Genomic DNA, 20,578 nt, shown 5'->3' on the forward strand with positions numbered 1-20,578 from the left:
AAAAACAATCTAATTTTTTTGGATGCTTTGCAACCTTGAGAAGGCAGTGACCCACAGTTGGACACCGCCTAACAGAGGGAAGGCAATTAACTCACAGGTGACCACAGCCTCAAAAGCATCCCCAGCTGGGAAGGCCTGGCCCACGTCACCACACAGCTGACAGGCGCAGCCCACAATGGCCACCACAGGCAGCAGCCAGAGGCAGCATGGCCAAACTGAACAGAGTCTCACTACTAGCACCCGCTCCAAGCTGTTTTGTTAATACTTTTGCTTTTGCGCAAGAAGCAACGTGCTCTCAATATCCATACTGGACCCCAGTGCTGCACAGACTCCCTTTGGCTGTACATCTCCCTCAGCTCAAACAGCCCCACGTTGCTCCGGGAGCCCTGCACACATCCCGCCCCTGGGACACAGCCTCTCTGCCCCTGCTGTCCCCAGGCCAGGCAGGCAGCCACAGCTCAGAGTGGAAAAAAACAGCCATGACAACAAGTTATTTGAGGAACAGTTGTTTTTTTTTTCTTTAATAAAGTGTACAAAGTCGTAAATTTCCTTACACGAGGTGCTGTGACAGCTGTTACAGAGATGATCTGGGCTCCTTAATGGGCATCGTGGTGATACGCTGTTGAGCGCCAAGACAAAGGAACACGGCGCTGCCCGGGCTCACACTGCACCCCCACCTGCCCACAAGCATTCAACACCAACAACGACCTGAACCAAGTGACCTGTCTGAGCGGCATGCATACAAAAGGAAGAGGAAAAACACAACCCACCCAACCCACAACAACAACAACAGAATTTTAAGGCTATGCATAAAGTAAAATGAAGCAACATCTTTAAAGCTAGGTAGCAAGTAGCATTTGTGAAACGTAAGGCTTGAGGCTTACAGATTCTTCAGAACAGGTTTATTTGCTTTTCCTTCTTGAACACCAATTTACCACTTTTTCTTCCTTTGCCTGCCCAGGGATCACTCCCCTCTCCGTGTGGGGCTTTAGCTGAGGGAGGTTATGTTGGAGCGGCCTCCCGGCGGTGCCACAATGCGCTTGCTGGCAGAACGAACGCCTTCATCAATCTGGGTACCTGGAGCACCAAGGGAAAGGGAAGGAGACACTGAGAGGACTTTTTCCACTCAGCCACCAGGAAGGCTGGGGTCTTGCTGAAAGGCTCTGGGCCACCGATGGCAAGCTCCCTGCCTCTGAATGAGGATGGACCCCAAGGAGAGCAGTGGCCGCTCCCGGAGCAGATGGTCCTCCCTGCGCAGACCCACACAGCACAAGCAGAAGTCCAGTGCTGCACTATGGCTGCAGCCTGCCCCTCCCCAGCCGTGGCACCATGCTCTGCCAGCCCACCCAGTGCTGTGCTTACCTGACAGGCTGAACCCCGACTGGTGGAGGTTCCTGACAGGGGGTGTCTGCCGCGTGGGGGACCCCCGGGTGGATCCCGCAGGGGTGCCACCCTTGGGGGTGGCAGTCAGGTCAAACACAGGTCCATCATACATGCCCCGGGGCACGGCGTGCATCTCCGCCATCTGTTACCAGAGAGGAATGGCACGGTGACACTGCAATGCTTCTGCAACTCCTGTGAGCCCACCAATGCTGCCAGCATCCTGGTGCATGGATTCCAGGCTCCCTGGTCCCACTGCAGAGGCCACTCACGCTGCCGGCCCCGTGCTCACCTGTCCTGCATGCCCGAGACCTCTCTGCAGCATGGAGGTGTCTGAGCCCCTCCTCCTGCACAACAGCCTCCCACAGCATGCTGAGAGACTATGCAACAGGCAACCTCTTGACATGGGTTTATTTTGTGCAGATGAAGGCCTTTTTTGCTCAGATGCCTTGTTTTAACTCAACTTTTCCCTTCGGGTTCCTGCTGCAGCAGGAAGGCAACAAGGGAGCAGTTGGACCTGCAGCACCCACTGCTGACTCAGCCCCACGTCCTGCCCCCGTGGTACCACACCACCAGCACAGAGGTCACAGCTCTGCCAAGCACTTAGCAATCCCAGTAGGTTCAGCACACACGGGTTTACAACACTGTTTCCAACTTACCAGATACACTGGAGGGAAAACAATCAGCTAGCTGGGAAAGGGGCAATTTGGGTTAACAGCTTCACAGCTCTTTCTGCTGGCATCCCCATCTCCTTACCTTTCTCCTGGCTTTGATCCGCTTGTAGACATAGTCAGGGAAAGGGCTGCAGGGCAGGAAGCGCCCAGTCCCCTGGGTCACGTGCAGGTTGCCGTCCTCCAGCATGATCTTTCCCTGGCATATGACAACCAGTGGGGCCCCACGCAGCTCCATCCCTTCAAAGATGTTGTATTCAGCTGCCTGCAGCAACCAGGGGTGACAGTCAGGAGAAACATGAGCACTGTCTGCCCACCGAGGGCTGTCCAGTACCCTCACCTCACTGACAAAGCCTCCAGGGCAGAGAGAGCACACTTGTAATAGCCTTGTTGCCTCAAAGGCCTCCTGCCCTTCACCAGTCCATCACACCAAGAACTCACCTTAGCTGGGAAAAATTTGGACTCGGAGGAGAAAAGCCCAGTGCAGGCCTGGCACAGGGACAGTGCAAGGCAGCTCGGTGAGAAAGGTGCTGCAAGCAGAGCCCAGGGCTCAAAGGCATCCTACCCTCCAGTCACAGCTGCATTGCCCAGAGCTGGAACTTGATCCCTGCATCTACCAGCAGGGCAGCACCAAGCTCCTTGCAGCAAGATCACTGTGTATAGCACATCCCACACCCATTCCCAGCATGAGCAGAGGGCTTACAGACTGGTGGGTTTTTGCCGTGACGATCTTCACTGCATCAGGATCCCAAATGACCAGATCACTGTCTGAGCCCACAGCTATTCTCCCTTTCCGCGGGTACAGGTTGAAGATTTTTGCAGCATTAGTGCTCGTCACTGCCACAAACTGGTTTTCATCCATCTTTCCTGTAGCCTGCTCAAACACAAAGAGAACAAAGCACCCTTTTGGGGAAGGGAAGAGGAAGAGCCCAGGTCTGGCATTAGACAGACCAAAAGCTGGAGCTATGTTCACATATCATGGCTGCTCGCCCTGTGGCAGCTGTTTCTCCTGCTCCAGCTTATTTCAGCTCACAAAGCCAGAAAGGAGATGTGCCACTGGGCACTGGGTCCTGCTGGGCAAGACACAGTGCTGCCCATTAAGCCTGTCCACTCGCTGCTGGGTTGGCTCTTACCACTGCTTTGTCCCAGATGACAGACATCCGTTCCTCGATGCCATTGGTCCCCTCTGGGATCGCTGTGAAGTTGTCTTTTCCAATTGCTTTCTGCGCAGTGCTGAACGTGCAGTGGGCACTTCCTGACACCTGCAGGTCACCACTGGCGTGGTGGTAATAAGAGCATCCTGAGCCATTTCATAGTCAGTCAGAGGCAGAGGGACTAGGGAGAGACACGAGGGACTAGGAAATCCTCTGCGTCTGGGCAGCCCCTACCCAGCTCTCTGTTACTCTGCACTCCTGCTTTAGTGATTCTTCAGCCTGCAGACCCCCACCAACAGCCCCTAAAGTGGCTGAGTCCCCTGGGCAATGGTGGCAGGAGAACTCAGCCACACCACACCGTCTGCCTGGGGGTACAGCCAGCACACTGTGCACAGCAAATGCAGTTCAAAGTGGGGGATATGTCCTGGGGAACACAGCAGCCTCTGTGCCAAGCCAAAAGGTGTACTTCTCTAACAGACTATGGCTCACATCAAGCTAGAGGGACAAAACATCCCAGAGTGAGTTAGGCAATGACTTCTGGCAGCTTGTTGGGTCTGCTTGGGAGAACAGCCCTTCTGCCATGTGAGGAGGAAGGAGCCCTGCCCAGCTGAGGACTGTCCCCACTGAGACTGTTCCCCGTGTCCTGGCAGCCCTGGCTCCCTCCAGGACAAGCTCACTGTGCCCTTGCTCAGGGTCCTTTGTGTGGAGAGGGCCAGAGGGCCACCACTAGGATGGGATCCATCCACCCTGGTCCAGCAGGGTCAGCAAAGGGCAGGAATGGGTAGAGCCAGCAGCTGCCAGGAGGAAGGACAAGGAGCTGAAAATCAGCTGGGTCTGAGGGGAGTTGAGGACACAGCTGCCAGCAGGTGGAAGGGAGCAGGGCCCAGGCTGGCTCCTGGAGCAGCTGGGAGGGAAGGGCCTGCAAGTGCTGGACTCTCGGCCCCAAATCTCTGATGGCACAGATGCAACAGCTCTGCACAGGGCCACGAATCACTTCTAATCCACTGATAATCTCCATCTTCCTCTGATAATTTCTGCCATATGTCTGACTGACTGCAGAGCCAGAGATCCAGCCTGATGACAAAACATGCTTCCTAATCTCCACCTCCTTTGCTCTGGTGAAAGAAAACAAACCACTCAGCCCAGCTGAAGCCCTGCAGCTGCCAAAGCCTCAAGAAAACAACTGGGAAAGACACTGGGACAGAACTGTACTGGCTGCAGGGCTCAGAGGTGCTCCTGCCTCTCCTCTGAGGTCTGGGGTAAATTTGATATTGAAGCAGCAGGAAAACATCAGAAATCAAGTCCAGGAGTTGGGCTCACGTTTCACTGTTTCACTAAGACCTGCATCTATCTCATATGTTCAGATCAAGCAGAAGTACATGCTGCTCACTGCCCACAGCAAAATCCCAGGCGAGGTGCACATTCAGACCCCAAATGCATGGGCACCTCTCCTGCCAGCCAAAGCAACTCCACACACATCCAGCACTGCCCCTCACTGAAGCACAACCCCAGCTTATCCCTCTGCTGTCACACCTATTTCTGACCTGGCATCCCATGCTCATCACAGAGATGTTTCCAGCATTACCTCAAAGGTCGTTTCCATTTGCAGCCCCCAGGCAGCCCTGCCAGTTAGCACAGAGCAGCACCACACACAGCATTCAGCTGCAAACGTAGAGCAGTGGGGCTCGCAGCTCACATGTGAGCATAGCCAGCAAGCGGGCACTGCATCCCTGGCTGTGGTGCATGCCTTTCCAGTGAGGGGATGGAGGACAGCTTTGAGGGAAAGGTCACCTCAAATTGCTGAAGTGCTTCTATTGTTTGCTTTCCACTTTCAACACTTCCCTTCCCCCACTCCCTGCCTTTAGGGTGAAAATTATCTACTATTCCTGCCAGACATGCACAAGCTGTCCCTAAGAGCCTCATACTCCTTACAGACTGTTCTACTGTTCACCTGTGGACAAAAAGCCAGAATGCTATTTGGCGGGTGGGTCCCCACCAGCTATGCCACCTGTGCCCCCAGACCTCCTCATGCACAGCCACATCTCAAGGCTCACCTTCTGCTCCTCCCACAATCACACAACTTCTACAGCTTGGTCAATGCTGTCACTGACAATTTTGTGTTGTCTAGCCGTCATTTCTTTCCCTTCTTCAGGGCATTTAAAGCAGTTTGTGACTGCGTGCCACAGTATTTTTCTCATTACTGGTGCTATACCTTCAGTGCCTCCCTTGACAGACATTTCATCAGGCAGCTCATTAAATCCCTGGGGTGAAGTGGTTCATACTGGTATAGTGTCTAGGCTACCTGAATACTCCCTGGCCTCCTCTCTGACTACTCCAGGCCAAAGATTCTGCCTCCCACTCGCAGTCACTGGCAGAGCTACGAGACCAGGCACAGCCTGCCTGGCTGCTACTGCTCACCTGGCCAGGAGGGAGTTAATGTAGTCAGGGGTTGTGGGATCTGGGCTTAGGGGGGGCGAGACCACAAATGCTGCAGCCTTGGCCCAGTTCTTGCTCCAGTAGTGTGTTCCATCAGTACCCAGGCTGGCTGTGATGGGCTCACCAAATACCACGTTGCCTGGAAAAAAGAGCAGAGAGGACACAGGTTTGGTGACTACATCAGTCTGATCCTTGTCTGCCTGTTGTGGCCTCTAGAGCAGACAGGAGGGACTGCTGGGCCAGAGACCTCTCTGCTATCACAGGAACTGTCCCAGTCCTTCAGCTCCAGTCACAGAGCATGACGGTGGTGCAGACCTGGAGAGCACATCGTGCCACAGAGGCTGGGGATGTACCCAGCAGCTTCAACCACCTGCATGTGGATGGTGTGAGTTTCACCAGAGAAAGCCCTTCACGGAAAGCTTTAGTCTCCAAGACCCTCTCTGACCCATGCCCACACCTTGATGCTACCTGATCCCCATAGCCCTTTGCAAATAGGTAAAATCTCAACCCCCCCTAGAAGAAGGGGTAGCTCTGGGCTGCTCAAAGAAGGGGTCTGAACCCAACAGCCAGGGCAACACCAAACCCAGGACTTCAATGGCAACAGTGTGGATGCCTACAGCATCAGCTCACCCTTTTTCCTTGCTTGTGAGATGAGGTCTGCAGCACTTCTGCTCATCACTTTAGTCACATAGAGAGGGCAGTTGGTCTGGCTGGCAATGATGATGGCTCGGAAGACAGCTTCTGCTTCCAGCTGGAAGAGAGAACAGTGTGGCTGCAGAGGAGCAAGCACAGCAGGTAAGAGGGCTCACTGCTGGCTGTGCTCCCTGGGGAGGCTCCAGGGCCCAGCCTGCAGGCCAGAGCCAAGTAGCACTCCGCAGGGCTGCAGCATGGAGCTGGGCCACCACTTGTTACCCTGTGTGGCTCCAGTTCTGTCAGCAGCAAGAGGAGCTCAGGGCCAGCTGCCCACACCTGGCAGCACAGCTGCAGCCAGCACAGGCAGACACAGCTCTGCCTCTCTAAGCATTTGGTTTAATCAGACATTGCCCTGCCGATGCCTGGGGTGCTGCAGGCTGTGCCTTGGTGAGCTGCCGGGGCCCAGCTGTTCCATGAGCCAGCTGCTGGGTGTCCCGGCCAACCTGCTGCTGCAGCAGGGCACATTTCCCCCACACAGTTATCTTTGAACTATGACATCAGCCCTTGCTCAGCCTGAGCTCAGCTCCAGACGTTCTCTAAGTGTTAGCTCTGCAGCTTGGCTTCAACCTTCAGCCTGAGACGGTTCAAAACAGAAGCCTTAAAAAGACAACGCACAAACCAGCCGGGAAAGGCGGGCACTGTGCCATTGCTGCCTGCAGCTGGCAGCTGCTCAGTGCTCCCAGCAGCAGCGGGCCACTGCGCTCAGACAAACACACGAGTGCACCTCACACACTTCTGAGCACCATCCATCAGCACAGCAAAAACAGTTTTCTTCTTCTGCTTAAGAACTCTTTTGAAAACATAGCAGCACACTCACAGACTTGAGTGGGCTTTAACACATGGACGGGGGCAAACAGCCACCACTGAACACCCTTCAAAATTGATCCAGTCTGGAGCACCATCCGGCACTACCGAATCCCCAGCACCACCTGCTAGAAGAGCACGTCTTTAACGCCCACAGAGGTCCTTCCAGGACACAGCAGATCCTTGGACCCTGGGTCACCCTCCCAGTGCCTTGCCAACCACCTGCAAGTTCTCAGGAGGGCAGCACATCACTTACACGCCACTGAATGTTTTCTCAGGTTGAAGGTGTGCTGGAAGAACAACACTTTCTTTTCAAAGATAATGATATCAGGGTTTGGCTGTACAGATTGCATCTAGAGCTTTCTTGCACTGTTCTCAGTTGCCTTAAGCTCTAATGGCATTTCAGGATCAAACACTCAATAATGTTTATTGCCTTTGGACAAGAAGAACTGCAGTGCTGTTTTACGATAACAGGACAGTTCTCAAATCCTGGCACAATATCCTGTAATTGCAGGTTAGCTTGCCAGCTAGTGGCATCAGGTCTAAGGCCATAAAAAAAAAAAAAAAAAGTGTACATTTACACACAGAGGAACTATGATCTACTGTTTTTTACACTAAGTCTTTTCTCTTTATTGTCTCATACTTCAAAGACAGTAAGCACTGTGTTACACTAGGCTCCGTCATTACCAGTTACCACACAGTCAACTTCTTCTACTGTTAATTTAAGACAATTGATTTTATTTCTGCAGTCCCTGAAGTATATATCTGTCACTGTGCTCCCTACTCGGTTCTGCTGTTGTTTTCATCTTTCACATGCCACAGAAAGTTAAAAGCAGCTCTCAGCAGGGAGCTATCTCAAGAAAACCTATCTAAAATTAGACACAACTCAGATTAACAGACCAAATAGAAAAATACCCTGCAAGCTAAAATTAGAAATAATCTAATTAGTGTCTTCACAATGACTTGTAACCAGGAAATTCCCCCTTTCCTCCCCTCCCACTCCTTCCACCAATGGTTTTGTCTGTCTGACTTCGAAACCCACATTAGACCCTAAGCAGAGATTAAGCAGGAAGAGGCTGGAATCTGTCTGTGCTCAGACACATGAACAGTGACCTTTCAGAGGGACTAAAACTTGCCTTTCTATTCTCCTCGGGCCTCTTACACTCTGGAATTCCATAGAAAATGAATGCTGCCAAACCTGCCCCAAGTGCTGCTACAGCTGTACAGAATTTTTTGGTGATTACTTAATCTCTAAACAACTCAGAAGCCTTCATTTCTGCTAGGAGACTCCAGTTAGGTGGAAAAACACTGGTCACAAAAGAGCATCTCACTCTTTCTCGAGTGATATCATTGCTGATAATGAACAAGACTTATACACATATAATATAAGTATTATACACACCCTACTACAGCTCCTCAGAAAAGCTCTGCCATGCACTAATCTTTGCCTTACCTCCTCGGGTCTGCTCAGCACGTGGCCCTCTGGGCCGGTGATTCCCATCTCCAACATCCTGGCCTGTTCCTAGGACACAGAAAAGGAACGTTATCAGGCTCTGAACCTGCCCCCCCAGATGAGCAGACCCCTCCTGATGGCCCAACAGAGCTGTCACCACACTCTGTATTTAGGACAGGCAGATAAACAAAGGGTCTCTCTTTGAACCTCACAGAGGCTATTATGAAAACATGAGAAATTCACCCAGATGAAAAGTGTTAATCTTCTCCTGATGGGAGAAAAAGTGGCCATTGTTGGTGACAGCACACCAGGCAAAAAGAAGCAAACAGCCTCAGGACAGCCCCGTGGTACCAAGGAGCCACCTCCTTGCTGACACGAGGTCCCCACAGCTGCAGCAACCCTCCAACCCCCCACACCTCCTCTCCCAGAGCCCCCCAGTGCCCCGGCTCCCCTCCCAGCAACAAAGAGCTCAAAGACAGAAACCACTCCGGCCTCTCAGCAGGACGCAGCCAAGGGCACCAAACCAGAGAGCAGCTCAGCTGGTTCTCAGCACCGCTGGCACCTGCGGAGCAGTGCTCTGGCACTCCCTGCCACGCAGGACTGACACCCAGCACTCACCAACCCAAAGCCCTGGAAGAGGAAAACTGCGGCGGTTTCCAAAGGACAGCCAGAAGGGAGTGATGGCAAGGGAATGGCAGTGACAGGCTGCTGCTGACAGCTCTGACAGGGCACACGGGTCACAGAAATCTCCCACTGCTCTGGGCAAAGCAGCAGCTGGGATGAGACATCTCCTTACCAGGACTGTGGGTTCAGACCTCACTCACACCACTGACAAAAGCTTTGCGGTAATAAATTCCCCAGTTATCTGGTGGTCCTTTAAAATCCTGATGTTTTCCTGAAAAGTTCCACCCGTTCCAAGTTTCTTTTAATTTTAGGAAGAAAAAGAGCAGCTAGGATCTGCTTTCTTTCACCTGTCAGCCTGTCTTTCTAATCCAGCAGGAAACCATATTACTTAACAAAACTTTGGCCAGCGTGAGTTTTTTGTGTTGTTTTTTTGCTTTAATGTCACAAATATTTTCACTAATTTTGTTTTAAAAAAACAGTAATTTGGCAGTATCTGATATCCCTTTATATTATCTGAGTTTTTATTATCTCTAGAAGATGACAATGCTTCCTGTAATAAGAGAATCATACACTTCAAAACATTGGTTCTTCTGATTCCTTGGCTTATCCGTCACGCTCATTTGAAATGGATTTTTACCTACTACTGTTCTTCAGAGACAACACATAGAAATAGCACGAGGCAGTTCTATGCATCCCAGAGGACAATGCTGAAGGGTTTCACGAACTCTTTATTGCAGCTCCCACCAGATACCTCACAGCAGAAAATCTCAGTAAATTCGATATTGCTGCTGAGCAGCAAAGAGATCACCTTGCAAAAGATGCCCACGCAGCTTTAGTGTCACATTACAAACGCCCCACGTCCAATCAGCCCAGGATAGATTTCCAGTCCCTGCACACCTGAGGAGTAGCTACCTGTGCAATTATATCCCCGTTTTCAGCATGAACTTGAGCTATGGCACCCAGCTCTCCGAGGCAGCTGAATATCTCATACAGCTGAAACAAAGACAAGAAGAAGAGATTACCATGCAGACAGACACACCGCCCTGCCTGCACACGACCGTAAGTCTCCCGCACTGTGCCCCCAGAGAGCTGTGCAGGAACAGGGGCAGGCAGGACCCAGCATCAGCTGCACAGAGAGCGGCCTCTGTGGTTGTACCGGCTTTCAGGATGCTGCCTGCTCCCAGCCGGTGCTCTCTGTCCTCTCCTGCCCACCCCTCTGCCTGCCACCCTCTAACGGGGAGCCTGGCCACCGAGAAGCACCTCATGGCTTGTGAGCGAGCAGTGCGGGGCTGCCCGAGGTCGCACTTCTCAGCAGCAAGGATGAGCAGCGAGCAGCACGCAAGCCCCTGCAAAGTGTCTCACGTCCGGCTGTGGAGCTATGACTATACAGCACTGCTGCTAGCACTGCAGTCACACACAACCAAAGCCATAAAAAGCTCCTACCTCAGTGTTTGACATCTGGTACAAGTCCTTGTAGGCCATGTAAACCATGAATGAATTGACTCCTAGGGGAAGAGCAGAGAGGAAATTGAAGGGGAGCGAGCCAACAGTTTCCCCTCCCCAGACACAGGGGAAGCACTGAGACCTGGGGAAAGGGCACAGGGGTGGACTGGCAGGAGAACCGCTGCTTCAGATCTCCTGCCACTCATCCACAGAATGCCAGCTCTCAGCTCAAGGCCAAGCAGGATCCCATCACGCTCAGCAGCCAGAGGAGCAGAGGTAGCGCATCACCGCCTTCCCCTTTCTGCCAGGTCCCCCGCACCCAGCCAGGGGCAAGGAAGAAAGGGCTGCAAACCTTTCTCCTGGACCATGGCGTGCAGCTCCTGCCGGACGCGCTGGCTCCAGCGGGGGATGTCCACGTGCAGCGCGTAGTCACAGCAGGCCTTCCCATCTGCCCACTCCCGCCACTTCTCGAATGCCTCCACCAGACTGGACTCGGGGTCAGGCACCACGTGGTCCACTGCAGGGTGACAGGGGGTCATCAACAAAGGCTGCTCTGGCCAGATGTCCCGATGTGCACCCCTCCTTACCCCTGCATGCCACAAGGCATCTCCACCACCCCACACTTGACTCCCAGCTGCTTCCAGACAGCCCTCAGCATCCCCATGACTTCCATCATCCCCTTCAAGTGCAGTTACTGGGGGGAAATGCACACAGCTTTTACTTAACAGCTTCTGGCAATGGACCATGGGCTTTTACAGGCTTCTGCTGAGAAATGAGCTGAGAGCTTCAGGGCCTCATTCCTCCTCACCCCCATTTCCACCTCGCTAACAGTCTCCTCCCATACTGCAACACTAATGCACCTATTACAGCCTACCACACCACCTCGAGCCCTGCCACACCATGATTTTTTTGGCCCACAGGAGGAGGAGAACTGGCAGGGAGAGGGCAAGAAGCCCAGTCCTTTACTGGAAGGATCAATAATTGCATCCCATGTATCCCATTTCCTGCATCCCATGAAAACCTGCAGTGCACATTGCTGTGGCCATTGCACAGCAGTAAAGCTTGGATCTGCAAGCACTGCATGCTCATGGTGCTCTCCACTAAAGGATCTCAGAATCTCCTTTCCTTTTTCATTAGCACTGTTTATTTCTGAGCAGTGTGGGATGCCAGGACATTGCTCTGTTTCTCTGCTCAGCATCATCTGAGCATCACACTGCCCTATTTTTATTTAACCAGGCAGAAAAGTTCATTTTTTTTTTGTTCCTTTTTGAGGTTCTTGTGGGCACCAGCAGCTGCAGATGTTGGAGCACTGCAGAACACAGGATCTGAAGCTGTGCAAAGGGCCCTGTGAACATTTTTATTCCCTAAGGGAATAAGCACTAAGCGTCCCACAAATTCATCCTGCACTTCACAGCCTGCATTAACAGACATCACAGAAAAGATGAGCACATCATCATGGATCTTTAAAACAAAGAAGACCATGAAAAGCAAGCAGGAAAAGAAATAACTGGGCAACATTCCAAAAGTGAAAGAAAAACAAAAAAATATTAAGACTGAGGAGCTTCACTTGGATTGAGGTTTTATTGCAAATGCCTTCCCCAGCTCAGAATAGGAGCATGTCCAAAATGCACTGCAAAAAAGTGCTTGACTGGGGAGGGAACTAACCAGAGCTGGTTCACATTCGCACAGCTATCCTGATATATACCCCTCTCACCCCAGGGGCTGCACTCTGGTAAGCTTGCCTCTCACTTTGGCCTCTCACTGCTCTGCCTCCCCAAGACAGCTCAGGTGAACTGTGCCACACCCTGTGTTTTACTGCTACCCTGCACTCAAGCAGAAGGAAAGTTGATGCTCTGAGAGGTTTCACACTTTAATAACCAAAGGGACATTTCACCCATTGGTCAGGAAAAGTAATTTTCAGGGCCCTCTTAAACAAGAAGATCCCAGAACTCTGCTCCACTCAGACCTGCCCTGCCACAAGTTATTGGTAGCAAAAGCTAGAGCTGCACACTTGGCTGCACTTTCTGTTCCAATCTCTTTTCCATCAGAGACGCCAGCAAGGCAGGGAGAAATGTGGGCTGGCCTGGCAAGGACAACAAACATCCTCAACTCAGTCTCTGAAAAACCATCGATGCCAAGATGGCTCTCTGGTCTCTGCCACTTTGCCTGCACGTTTCTGAGCTCCCAGAGGGAATTCCCTTCCCAGTCCTCTCCCATATTTTCCCAAGCATCAGATATGTTTACGTTCCTAACTGCCTCTTCCACAGGGTAACAGTGACAGTGTTGCTCATCTTTCTTCTTTCTCCAAAATTGCCCCTAAATCTTCCCTGTCAGCTGCTATCTCTGTCCATCTTTGCTGCCCTACATAGGAACTTCAGCACAGCCCTCTTTGTACACCCTCTGAACAACAACAAAAAAAATTATCTTCAAAAGTCATAGAAGTCAATATCAAACAGATCCCATGCAGAGTTACAGAACTGAATGCAGCAGCGCTTTAACTCATCTCAAAAGCACACGAGCCTGCTGGGTGTTGTCACACACGGGACCTGCCTGCTGCACTCACTGATCATTGTAGTCCCACCGGCCAGAGCTGCTTTTGTCCCTTGGAAGAAATCATCCACTGCTGTCATCCCCTTGTACGGCATCTGCAGGTGAGTGTGGACATCAATTCCTCCAGGGATCACCATCTTCCCATTGGCTTCTATGGTTTTGACCCCTCCAGGGACAATGAGATTGTCTCCAATCTGCCTGATGAGACCACATCAACATGGTGAGCCACACACAGAGGAAAACCAGACACCATATAATGGATGAACAGGTCAGGAGGGGACAGGCCAACCCCGGCCCAGCAGCAGCGCCCTGCTCCTTCCCAGGAACCAGAAGTGAGACCACCTCACTGAGCAGCCAACTGTGAGGTTGTCCGGCCTGCCCAAAATTGCAATCTGCATAGTCCTGGGAGGGCTGCCATCTGTCCACCTGCTTTAGCAGTGTCTACTGTGACACCAGCTGTCTGGGGGAGCACCGGCTCAGGGTGGCCAGGAGCATGGTCTGATGAACACTCAGATCTCTGCAGTGTTTGGTGAGAAGCTCCCAGGAGCCAGGCACCTGCAAGCATTCCAGAGCAGCAGTCCCACCTGCTCAGCTGGGACAAGTGCTCCCCAAGCCCTGACACCAGCCCTGCCTCCAGAAAGCTGCACCCCTAATCTCTCCTCACCCCCGTCCTTCTGCCCACCTTAAGTAAGGCTCAAGTCTGAGGCTTACTTACAGAGAAAGATGATTTCCACTGTAATGCCACAGCTGCTAGGCCAGCTCAGGGCTCAGCAGGCTCTGGCAACACTGCTCTGAGCACAAAACCCGGTGGAAAAAGGACAGACCCTCTCCCCAGGACCTTCCTTCTCACCTGCTGCCCTCACTCACCCCAGAGGATGCTACCAGCAGGCTCACACGGTAGTGAAGGCAAGACCCGAGGTACACCAAAACTCCTGAAAAGAACAACCTTAAAACTCCACTATACATCTACTCAGAGCTCAAAGTGCTCATACTGAAAGCCCTCAGGAGAACAACTGATATTCTTCTCCCCAGACACATCAGTTCTTCTGCAGCCAGAGCACCTGAACGCAGGGACTCCCTTCACTCAGCCCCCCACGCCCTCAATCCCTTTATCTGTCCATATGTAGCACTCAGCCTTCAAATCTCTTCTTTCAGAAATCCTATTTTCATCAAGCCTTCCACAGTCTTTCCAGATAAATCAAGATAAAAGAAACACTGGTTTTACTGGAAGACTTCTGATTTCCTTGACACACTGGGGAGGTAACTGAGCAGCAAATTCCACTTTTGCTTTTAATTCAACATATCCACTTTACAGGTTATTTTCTTTAGAATCCCACAAGTTCTGCAGACAGAACTGCTTACTCCAGTGTCCTCACAGCAATACATCGGCAGCTCTTCCCACCATTTTTTAAGATGAATCCCTCAGCAAAGGATTTAAACTGCTCACTGTATTTTTAACAGAATTCATTTGCTGGAGTGTTCCAGTTCCAAGGCAATGGAATTCTGCAGCCTCCAGGCTGCTGACGAAGCCAAGAGATTTGCCCATGAATATCCAGAAGATCTGTTCGACTGCAGGACCTGAAGCTGACGCTGGTACGTGCTCAGGTATGTGCAGCAGTCAATCAAGACTGCTCTCCTCCTTGAGCTAAAAAGAGCCTCACAGAAATACAGTCCCACTTCCTGAAAATTATTTATCTACTGCTGGATTTTTAAAAGATTAGTATTTTTCTCTTAGCATAAAGCAAAAAATGACTTTTCAAGTCCCCCTCCTGCAAATTGTCCCGGTTCTTTCAGTTCACCCAGTTTGGAGCTGGTCCCCATGAAAAATTTGCTAATTTTGAACTGCAGCTTTTAGACAGCAGAGTTATCGTTGCTCCTCTGTAACAAATGAAGAAGCCAGAGGGACCCAGAGGTTTGCATGCAGTTTCTGAAAACCTCAGGGAGGAAGATAACCTGCAGCACAGCACTCCTCATTAGTGCTAATGAATGGGATTTTGGGCGGGGTCACTCATGCTAACACTGGTGACACAGGGGAACACAGGAGGCAAAGACAAACTTTGTTCCCGATGCAATTAGATACAGCTTTGTTGTATAGAGGAGACCGAGTCACAGGGTCACCAGTCCAGCTGCAATTCAGTCACTGGAGTCACTACATAAACACATCCACATACAGGTGGAGGGCTGAGCCTCCAACCAAATTGCGCTGTGACGTTTCAACCGCTGGCAAGCAGGATGCAGACTGCATCCACAAAAACCCAATAACCATCGAACCGGAAGCTAATTTAAGGGGAGACAGAAATAACGCACTGTGGAAGTCCCATACTTACTTTATGAGACCATCTTCCATGTAAATGTCAGCATAGAATGACTGATCATCATTGACTATTCTCCCTCCTTTAATAAGGAGACGATCACTCTGTGAAGAGAAAAACACAGCAGAAGTCAGCAGCAGGCAACACACGTTTCTCAGGTGCCAATGGAGTGCTTCTCCTGGGTGCTCTCCTACTGCACCACACAGCTCAATGCAACAGCAGATACTTCAGAATCCGCAATAACATTTGGAAAACAGAACAAGCACAAGGACTGAATGGCACCCAGACCAGAAATGCTCTTATGTTCCTTCCTGCATTCACACTTTTGGACCTGGGCAACTGAGAGAACAGACACTGTGCTGCAGGGAACACTCTATCCTGAGGAATACGAGGTCCATGTTCTACCTCCCTCTGCATGTCTGAGTGCTGGCTGCGTGTGGTACCGGGGCAAACAGCCTGGCCTCATACATGGGTTCCACATGTTCAGGTGACATTATCTGCTCCTGCTGTTCCAGAGGACATGCAGACTTCTTGATTGCTTAAAACACATCCAGCACCATTCCCAGCTTTCAACCACCCCTTACTTTCTCCTTTGCTCCCGCAGACGCCTACAGCCCCAGCTTCAGGGTGCGAACCCCCCTCTCTCCCCACCACCACCACAGCGCAAGCCCAGACCCAGCTGCTGACAGCCTCTGTAGAGTTCACATGCAGACGCATCTTGAAGAGCTTGCGCTGTTAATTCCTCTAAGGGAGCTGGGCTTGCTGCTCTGCATCTGCTACCCCAGGAGGGGGGGGGGGGGAAAAAGAAAAAAAAGAAAGATCACTACTGCACAGTCATTCACAGCACAGAATCCCCTCACACCCCGCAGCGCACAGCCGCCCAAGAGCAAAGGCTGGTGCGCATCACAAGGCAATCTCACTCGTGTGGCTCAGACAAAGAAACTGGGTGGGGAAGGCAGCACACAGCACGGGGCGCTCAGCCGCTGCAGCTCAGCTTCCCTGGGCTCTCCCTGGCAGCACTGACAGCCGTCAGCAGCCCGAGGCTCCGCAGCTGAGATAAGGTCACCAGCAGCGCAGGACCGGGACCCTCAGCCCACTGCAGCCCAGGGCTGGAGCCATGCCTTACCCCTCACACCCACAGTCCTCTCCGAGCAGCAGACAGCTCAGTTCTCCTCTCTGCTGACTGCAGGTAGAACGGAGGTTTGCATGGAGCTAGCCAGCAGGTCACTGCCTGCACACAGAGTTGCTACCTTGGCCGGTGGCATCAAGGTCACGGGCACCTCTCACTTCCATCTGTCTCTGCTGCAGCCCAGCCAGGCGTGCTGACCAGGAGCACCAGGTCTGGGCACACCCAGCTGCACAGCTCAGGAGATGCCCAGGCTTGGGGCCATGGACCTCAGACACAGACAATGCTGCTAACAGACCACCAGCACAGGGCACTTGTCCTCCCTTCCGCTTCTATACAAACGTCATCTCACTAACAATACTGCAATTTTAAGTTCAGAAAACACTAAAAGAGTGAAGTGGGACCACAGACATATCCTTATAGCCTGTCAGTCACAAAGGAAAACAGCTGAGCTGTGGCTCCTAGAGATGCAAAGGACTGGCATTTAAGTATCACTGTGAGAAAGGCAGATAGCAATTATCATGCAGCAGTATCAGGCACAGGCTGTAAATCAGGGCTATGATCAAAACCACAACACTCCAGTTAACTCTATGTACAGTTTCTCTCATTTCCCCCATATGCCATGGCAGACCCTTGTTTGTTTTAGCTAGCCAACCTGCCCAAATCCAAAACCACAACCAGACTCCGGTACATCACACCCATAGTATTCGCACCTCCTGACCTCCCCTTCTGAGGTCCCTGGAGTCCATTCTTGCCAGAACGCAGAAGCGGCAGCACACACTGACCACCTCTTACTGCTCATCAGGACAGAGAAAGGGCACATGGGCGCTGCTGGTGTAGGAAGCAGAATGGAACACTTGACAATTGCTGAATAAACTGCTAATATAAAGTCAAAAAATACACCCACACAGAAATGCAAACAGTCACTTTGTGGCAGACATGAAGGGCTGCTCAGTGCTCAGTTAGTGCTAAATAAATAAGGTTGCTATACTCACTACAGCTGCAGCACAAACAGGGCCTTTATTCAGGGGTCAGGCTCTGCCATGGGGCCTGCCCCATGCCTGCCCACCACAGCACCCCTGCACGCAGCAGGAGAAGGGCTGTGCTGGTACCCAGCCGTCAACAAGGAGAAAGAATATAACAAAGTAAAATAAGGAACATCCTGACACCCATCTCCAGGCTCTGCATTATTCAGGGCAGCACCCAGACATCGAGAAGACAGGAAAGCAGAAAGGAAGAGGATGAAACAGTTTGGAGGAAATGAATCTGAATTAATAGGCAGCTTCTGCAGCACATGCATCCAGAGCGGCCCCAGATGACAGTAAGCCCGCTGTTCTCCCACCAGAGCTCGGCTGTGCCTCTCCACACCCACCGCATCCCCCGCCAGGCCACGTCATTGGCACTGTCAGCAGATGGGAGGCAGCCCCTCTCCTCCCAACCCATCAGCAGCACCGCCACGTGTGCCAGGGCCCAGCACGGCAGCAGCCTGGCTCTTTACAAGGGCCACACGTGGGAGCAGCACACGGCTGAGAGGCGCCGCAGGGCACATCGCCGGCTCCCACTGGGATCTCCGCCACCCCACACCTCTGCCCTGCTGGGCAGCTCCATCTGTGTGCTGGACGCTCTTGCAATGCCTGCTTGCATTTGGGATCAGTCTTAAGAAGCTTTCAAAACCATTACCCGTCTCCTCATGCCCACACCCTGCTCCTGATGCTCTTAAGCATCATCTGGCTATTTGAGATCCTCAAGTATCAGGAGGCTTCTTAAAATCTCTTGGTGTGATGTGTAGCAGGAAAGGGAGGCAGCTGCTTCCAAAGGGATGCTGGATGCAGCCAAGAGCACCGCTCACCTCGCTAACTAAGCACAAGGGCATCGTTAGGGTAGCACAGAAGCAGTTGCATGGTTGTACTGCTCTTTACCTTGAAAAAGAATAGACACTAATTGCAAAGCTGTGACATCAGCAGCTAATGTGTTCTTATTAAGGGACTACATCAGTGTGTTCAAAAGCCTCAGGCTGGAATGGCAGTGCCAGCAGAGCCATGAACTAACTCCTTTTTCCTCAACACTTATGGCCAGGTGTGGAACAGAACTGCCCAGCTGGTAGCTGAGGCTTTTCTCCCCACGCAAGATGACAACCAGCCCCATGCAAACCTCTTTATTTCCAGAGAGGCTACAGATGTTGCAGAGATGCTGCCTGTGGGCTGTGATGAGATGGCTGAAAGGAGTGAGCACAACCTATACCATGAGGAGATGTGGGAACTCCAGACCATCTGGGATAGAAAAGGTTTTTGCGACCAAAACAAAAGGACCAGAATATTTTGTTCCAACCAACAGTTCCACTGACAGCTATTCTGCGAAACTACAGTAAGGCATTTCCCCTCTTTGACCCTCTACTTCTCTTTTTGCAGGGATAGGAAAACATACTGTCAACAGAAGGAGAGGAAATATTTTGATTATGCCAGGGTGCGGGGAGCTAATAAACATGCAGAAGGTTTGGGATGACTCCTGAGCTCAGTGCCACAGCATCGGCACACATCTGGACAGTAGCACTAAATCTACTGGAGTCTGATGCACTGTGCGCAACGTGAGCTGCAGTGAAGAGCTCTTGAGCTGATGAAGCAGGCACTGAGAAAGCCAAAACATTTTGTTATCCTCCCCCCTCCTCTCCATTTTTTAATTCATACTGCCACCAACACACGTGCCCAGACTTCCAAACCTCTTTTCAGTGGCCACAGTTCGCTTGTAACACTGCCACGTGTCACTTTGATCAGGCTCTTCCAGTTCAGGTTGGGAATAATTTCACACCAATTTACCCCAAGCAAACAAATGCACCCCTCACTTTTTCAAACTATCCATCAGACAAACACTGTCTTTTCACAGATCACTATCAGAAAATAGTCTCCAGTTGTGACAGCAACACTGTTGAGTATAAGAAGAAATAGTATGGGAGCATCCATGCATCTCCAGAATTGCCCAAGACAGTTTAAACAATAGCTGCCAGGAAGTAAAACCACTCTGATCTCCAATACCTGCGAAAAAGTCAAGTCTGCCTGTTCCTGGGGCGACAGGCAGTGAAAGCACTACTCTGCAGGCTTGGCAGTGCTATTAGTTTGAGACCTGCAGGTGACCTACTGCCAGCACAAGGCACTTCTAAGAGCTTTCAGCTGTGGGAAGGTCCCTGAGCTATCCCCCATCCTAATGGCACAACAGCCTCTTCTAACAAGCACAGCTTAGCTGAGGCTATGCGTCCTGACAGGCAATAACGGCCCCTGAGATGGAAATACAGGGAAGAAGAACAAACAAGTGAAACCATGCCCAGGGGAGGCACAATTTGCACAAAGCAACTACAGTGCCTTTCTTCTAGAGAAGCCACTAGAGCTGAGACTTTCTTTATGCCACACTATTAAAAGAGAGAAGACCACCCAGTCCATGATTACTTCATTGCTTACTCTGCACTTCAAAGCATGTGTTCAGGACATATGGCCACTTGACCATCACCAAGGTGCATAAGTCACAGGAGAGAACTACCTGTGGCATCAGCTTTCAAGATGCCATTCGCTCACAGCAATTCAAGCTTCAATAGGCTGAGGGAAGGATTTAACAGAGAGAAATAAAGCAAATTGTGAGGCTTTGTCACCACTGCAGTGAGAAAGTCCTTGCTGGATTCCAGAGGATTCCAGCATATTTACACCTGCAAGGTGTAAGACTGCACTTTCCTTGTGGAATGAACCCCACAGAATGCAGGAAATCCCACCTGCAACAGCAAAGTTCTGGTCACTGTGGCCTGGGATACAGAAAAAAAAGATTTGTGAAAAGAGATTTGTGAAAAGGCAGTATTGCTTGTTAAAGCAATTGGGTGGAGAATCTGCACTGACAAAAGAATTTCTCTTGATAGTAGCTGTGCTTCTTTGGGAGCAATTTGTTCACACCTG

General features: G+C 51.4%; 1 protein-coding gene across 2 annotated transcripts in view; it reads right to left on the minus strand.

Moving 5' to 3' along the window:
* Positions 1-505: 505 nt before the first annotated feature.
* DPYSL3 (dihydropyrimidinase like 3) overlaps positions 506-20,578 on the minus strand; it is a 30,415-nt gene continuing 10,342 nt past the window's right edge. For both annotated transcript variants that reach the window (XM_085236879.1, XM_085236880.1), the window contains exons 2-14: positions 15,536-15,624; positions 13,222-13,406; positions 11,011-11,175; positions 10,659-10,720; positions 10,128-10,208; positions 8,592-8,660; positions 6,272-6,392; positions 5,624-5,780; positions 3,185-3,326; positions 2,755-2,925; positions 2,137-2,316; positions 1,363-1,525; positions 506-1,077 (exon numbers count right to left, since the gene is read on the minus strand). In XM_085236879.1, the coding sequence (XP_085093005.1) occupies positions 989-1,077; positions 1,363-1,525; positions 2,137-2,316; positions 2,755-2,925; positions 3,185-3,326; positions 5,624-5,780; positions 6,272-6,392; positions 8,592-8,660; positions 10,128-10,208; positions 10,659-10,720; positions 11,011-11,175; positions 13,222-13,406; positions 15,536-15,624 (1,674 nt within the window). In that variant the 3' untranslated portion in view covers positions 506-988. The remainder of the gene's footprint in view (positions 1,078-1,362; positions 1,526-2,136; positions 2,317-2,754; positions 2,926-3,184; positions 3,327-5,623; positions 5,781-6,271; positions 6,393-8,591; positions 8,661-10,127; positions 10,209-10,658; positions 10,721-11,010; positions 11,176-13,221; positions 13,407-15,535; positions 15,625-20,578) is intronic.

This window comes from Meleagris gallopavo, chromosome 15 (genome assembly GCF_905368555.1).
Source record: "Meleagris gallopavo chromosome 15, MGAL_WU_HG_1.1, whole genome shotgun sequence".
Lineage (NCBI taxonomy): Eukaryota > Metazoa > Chordata > Aves > Galliformes > Phasianidae > Meleagris > Meleagris gallopavo.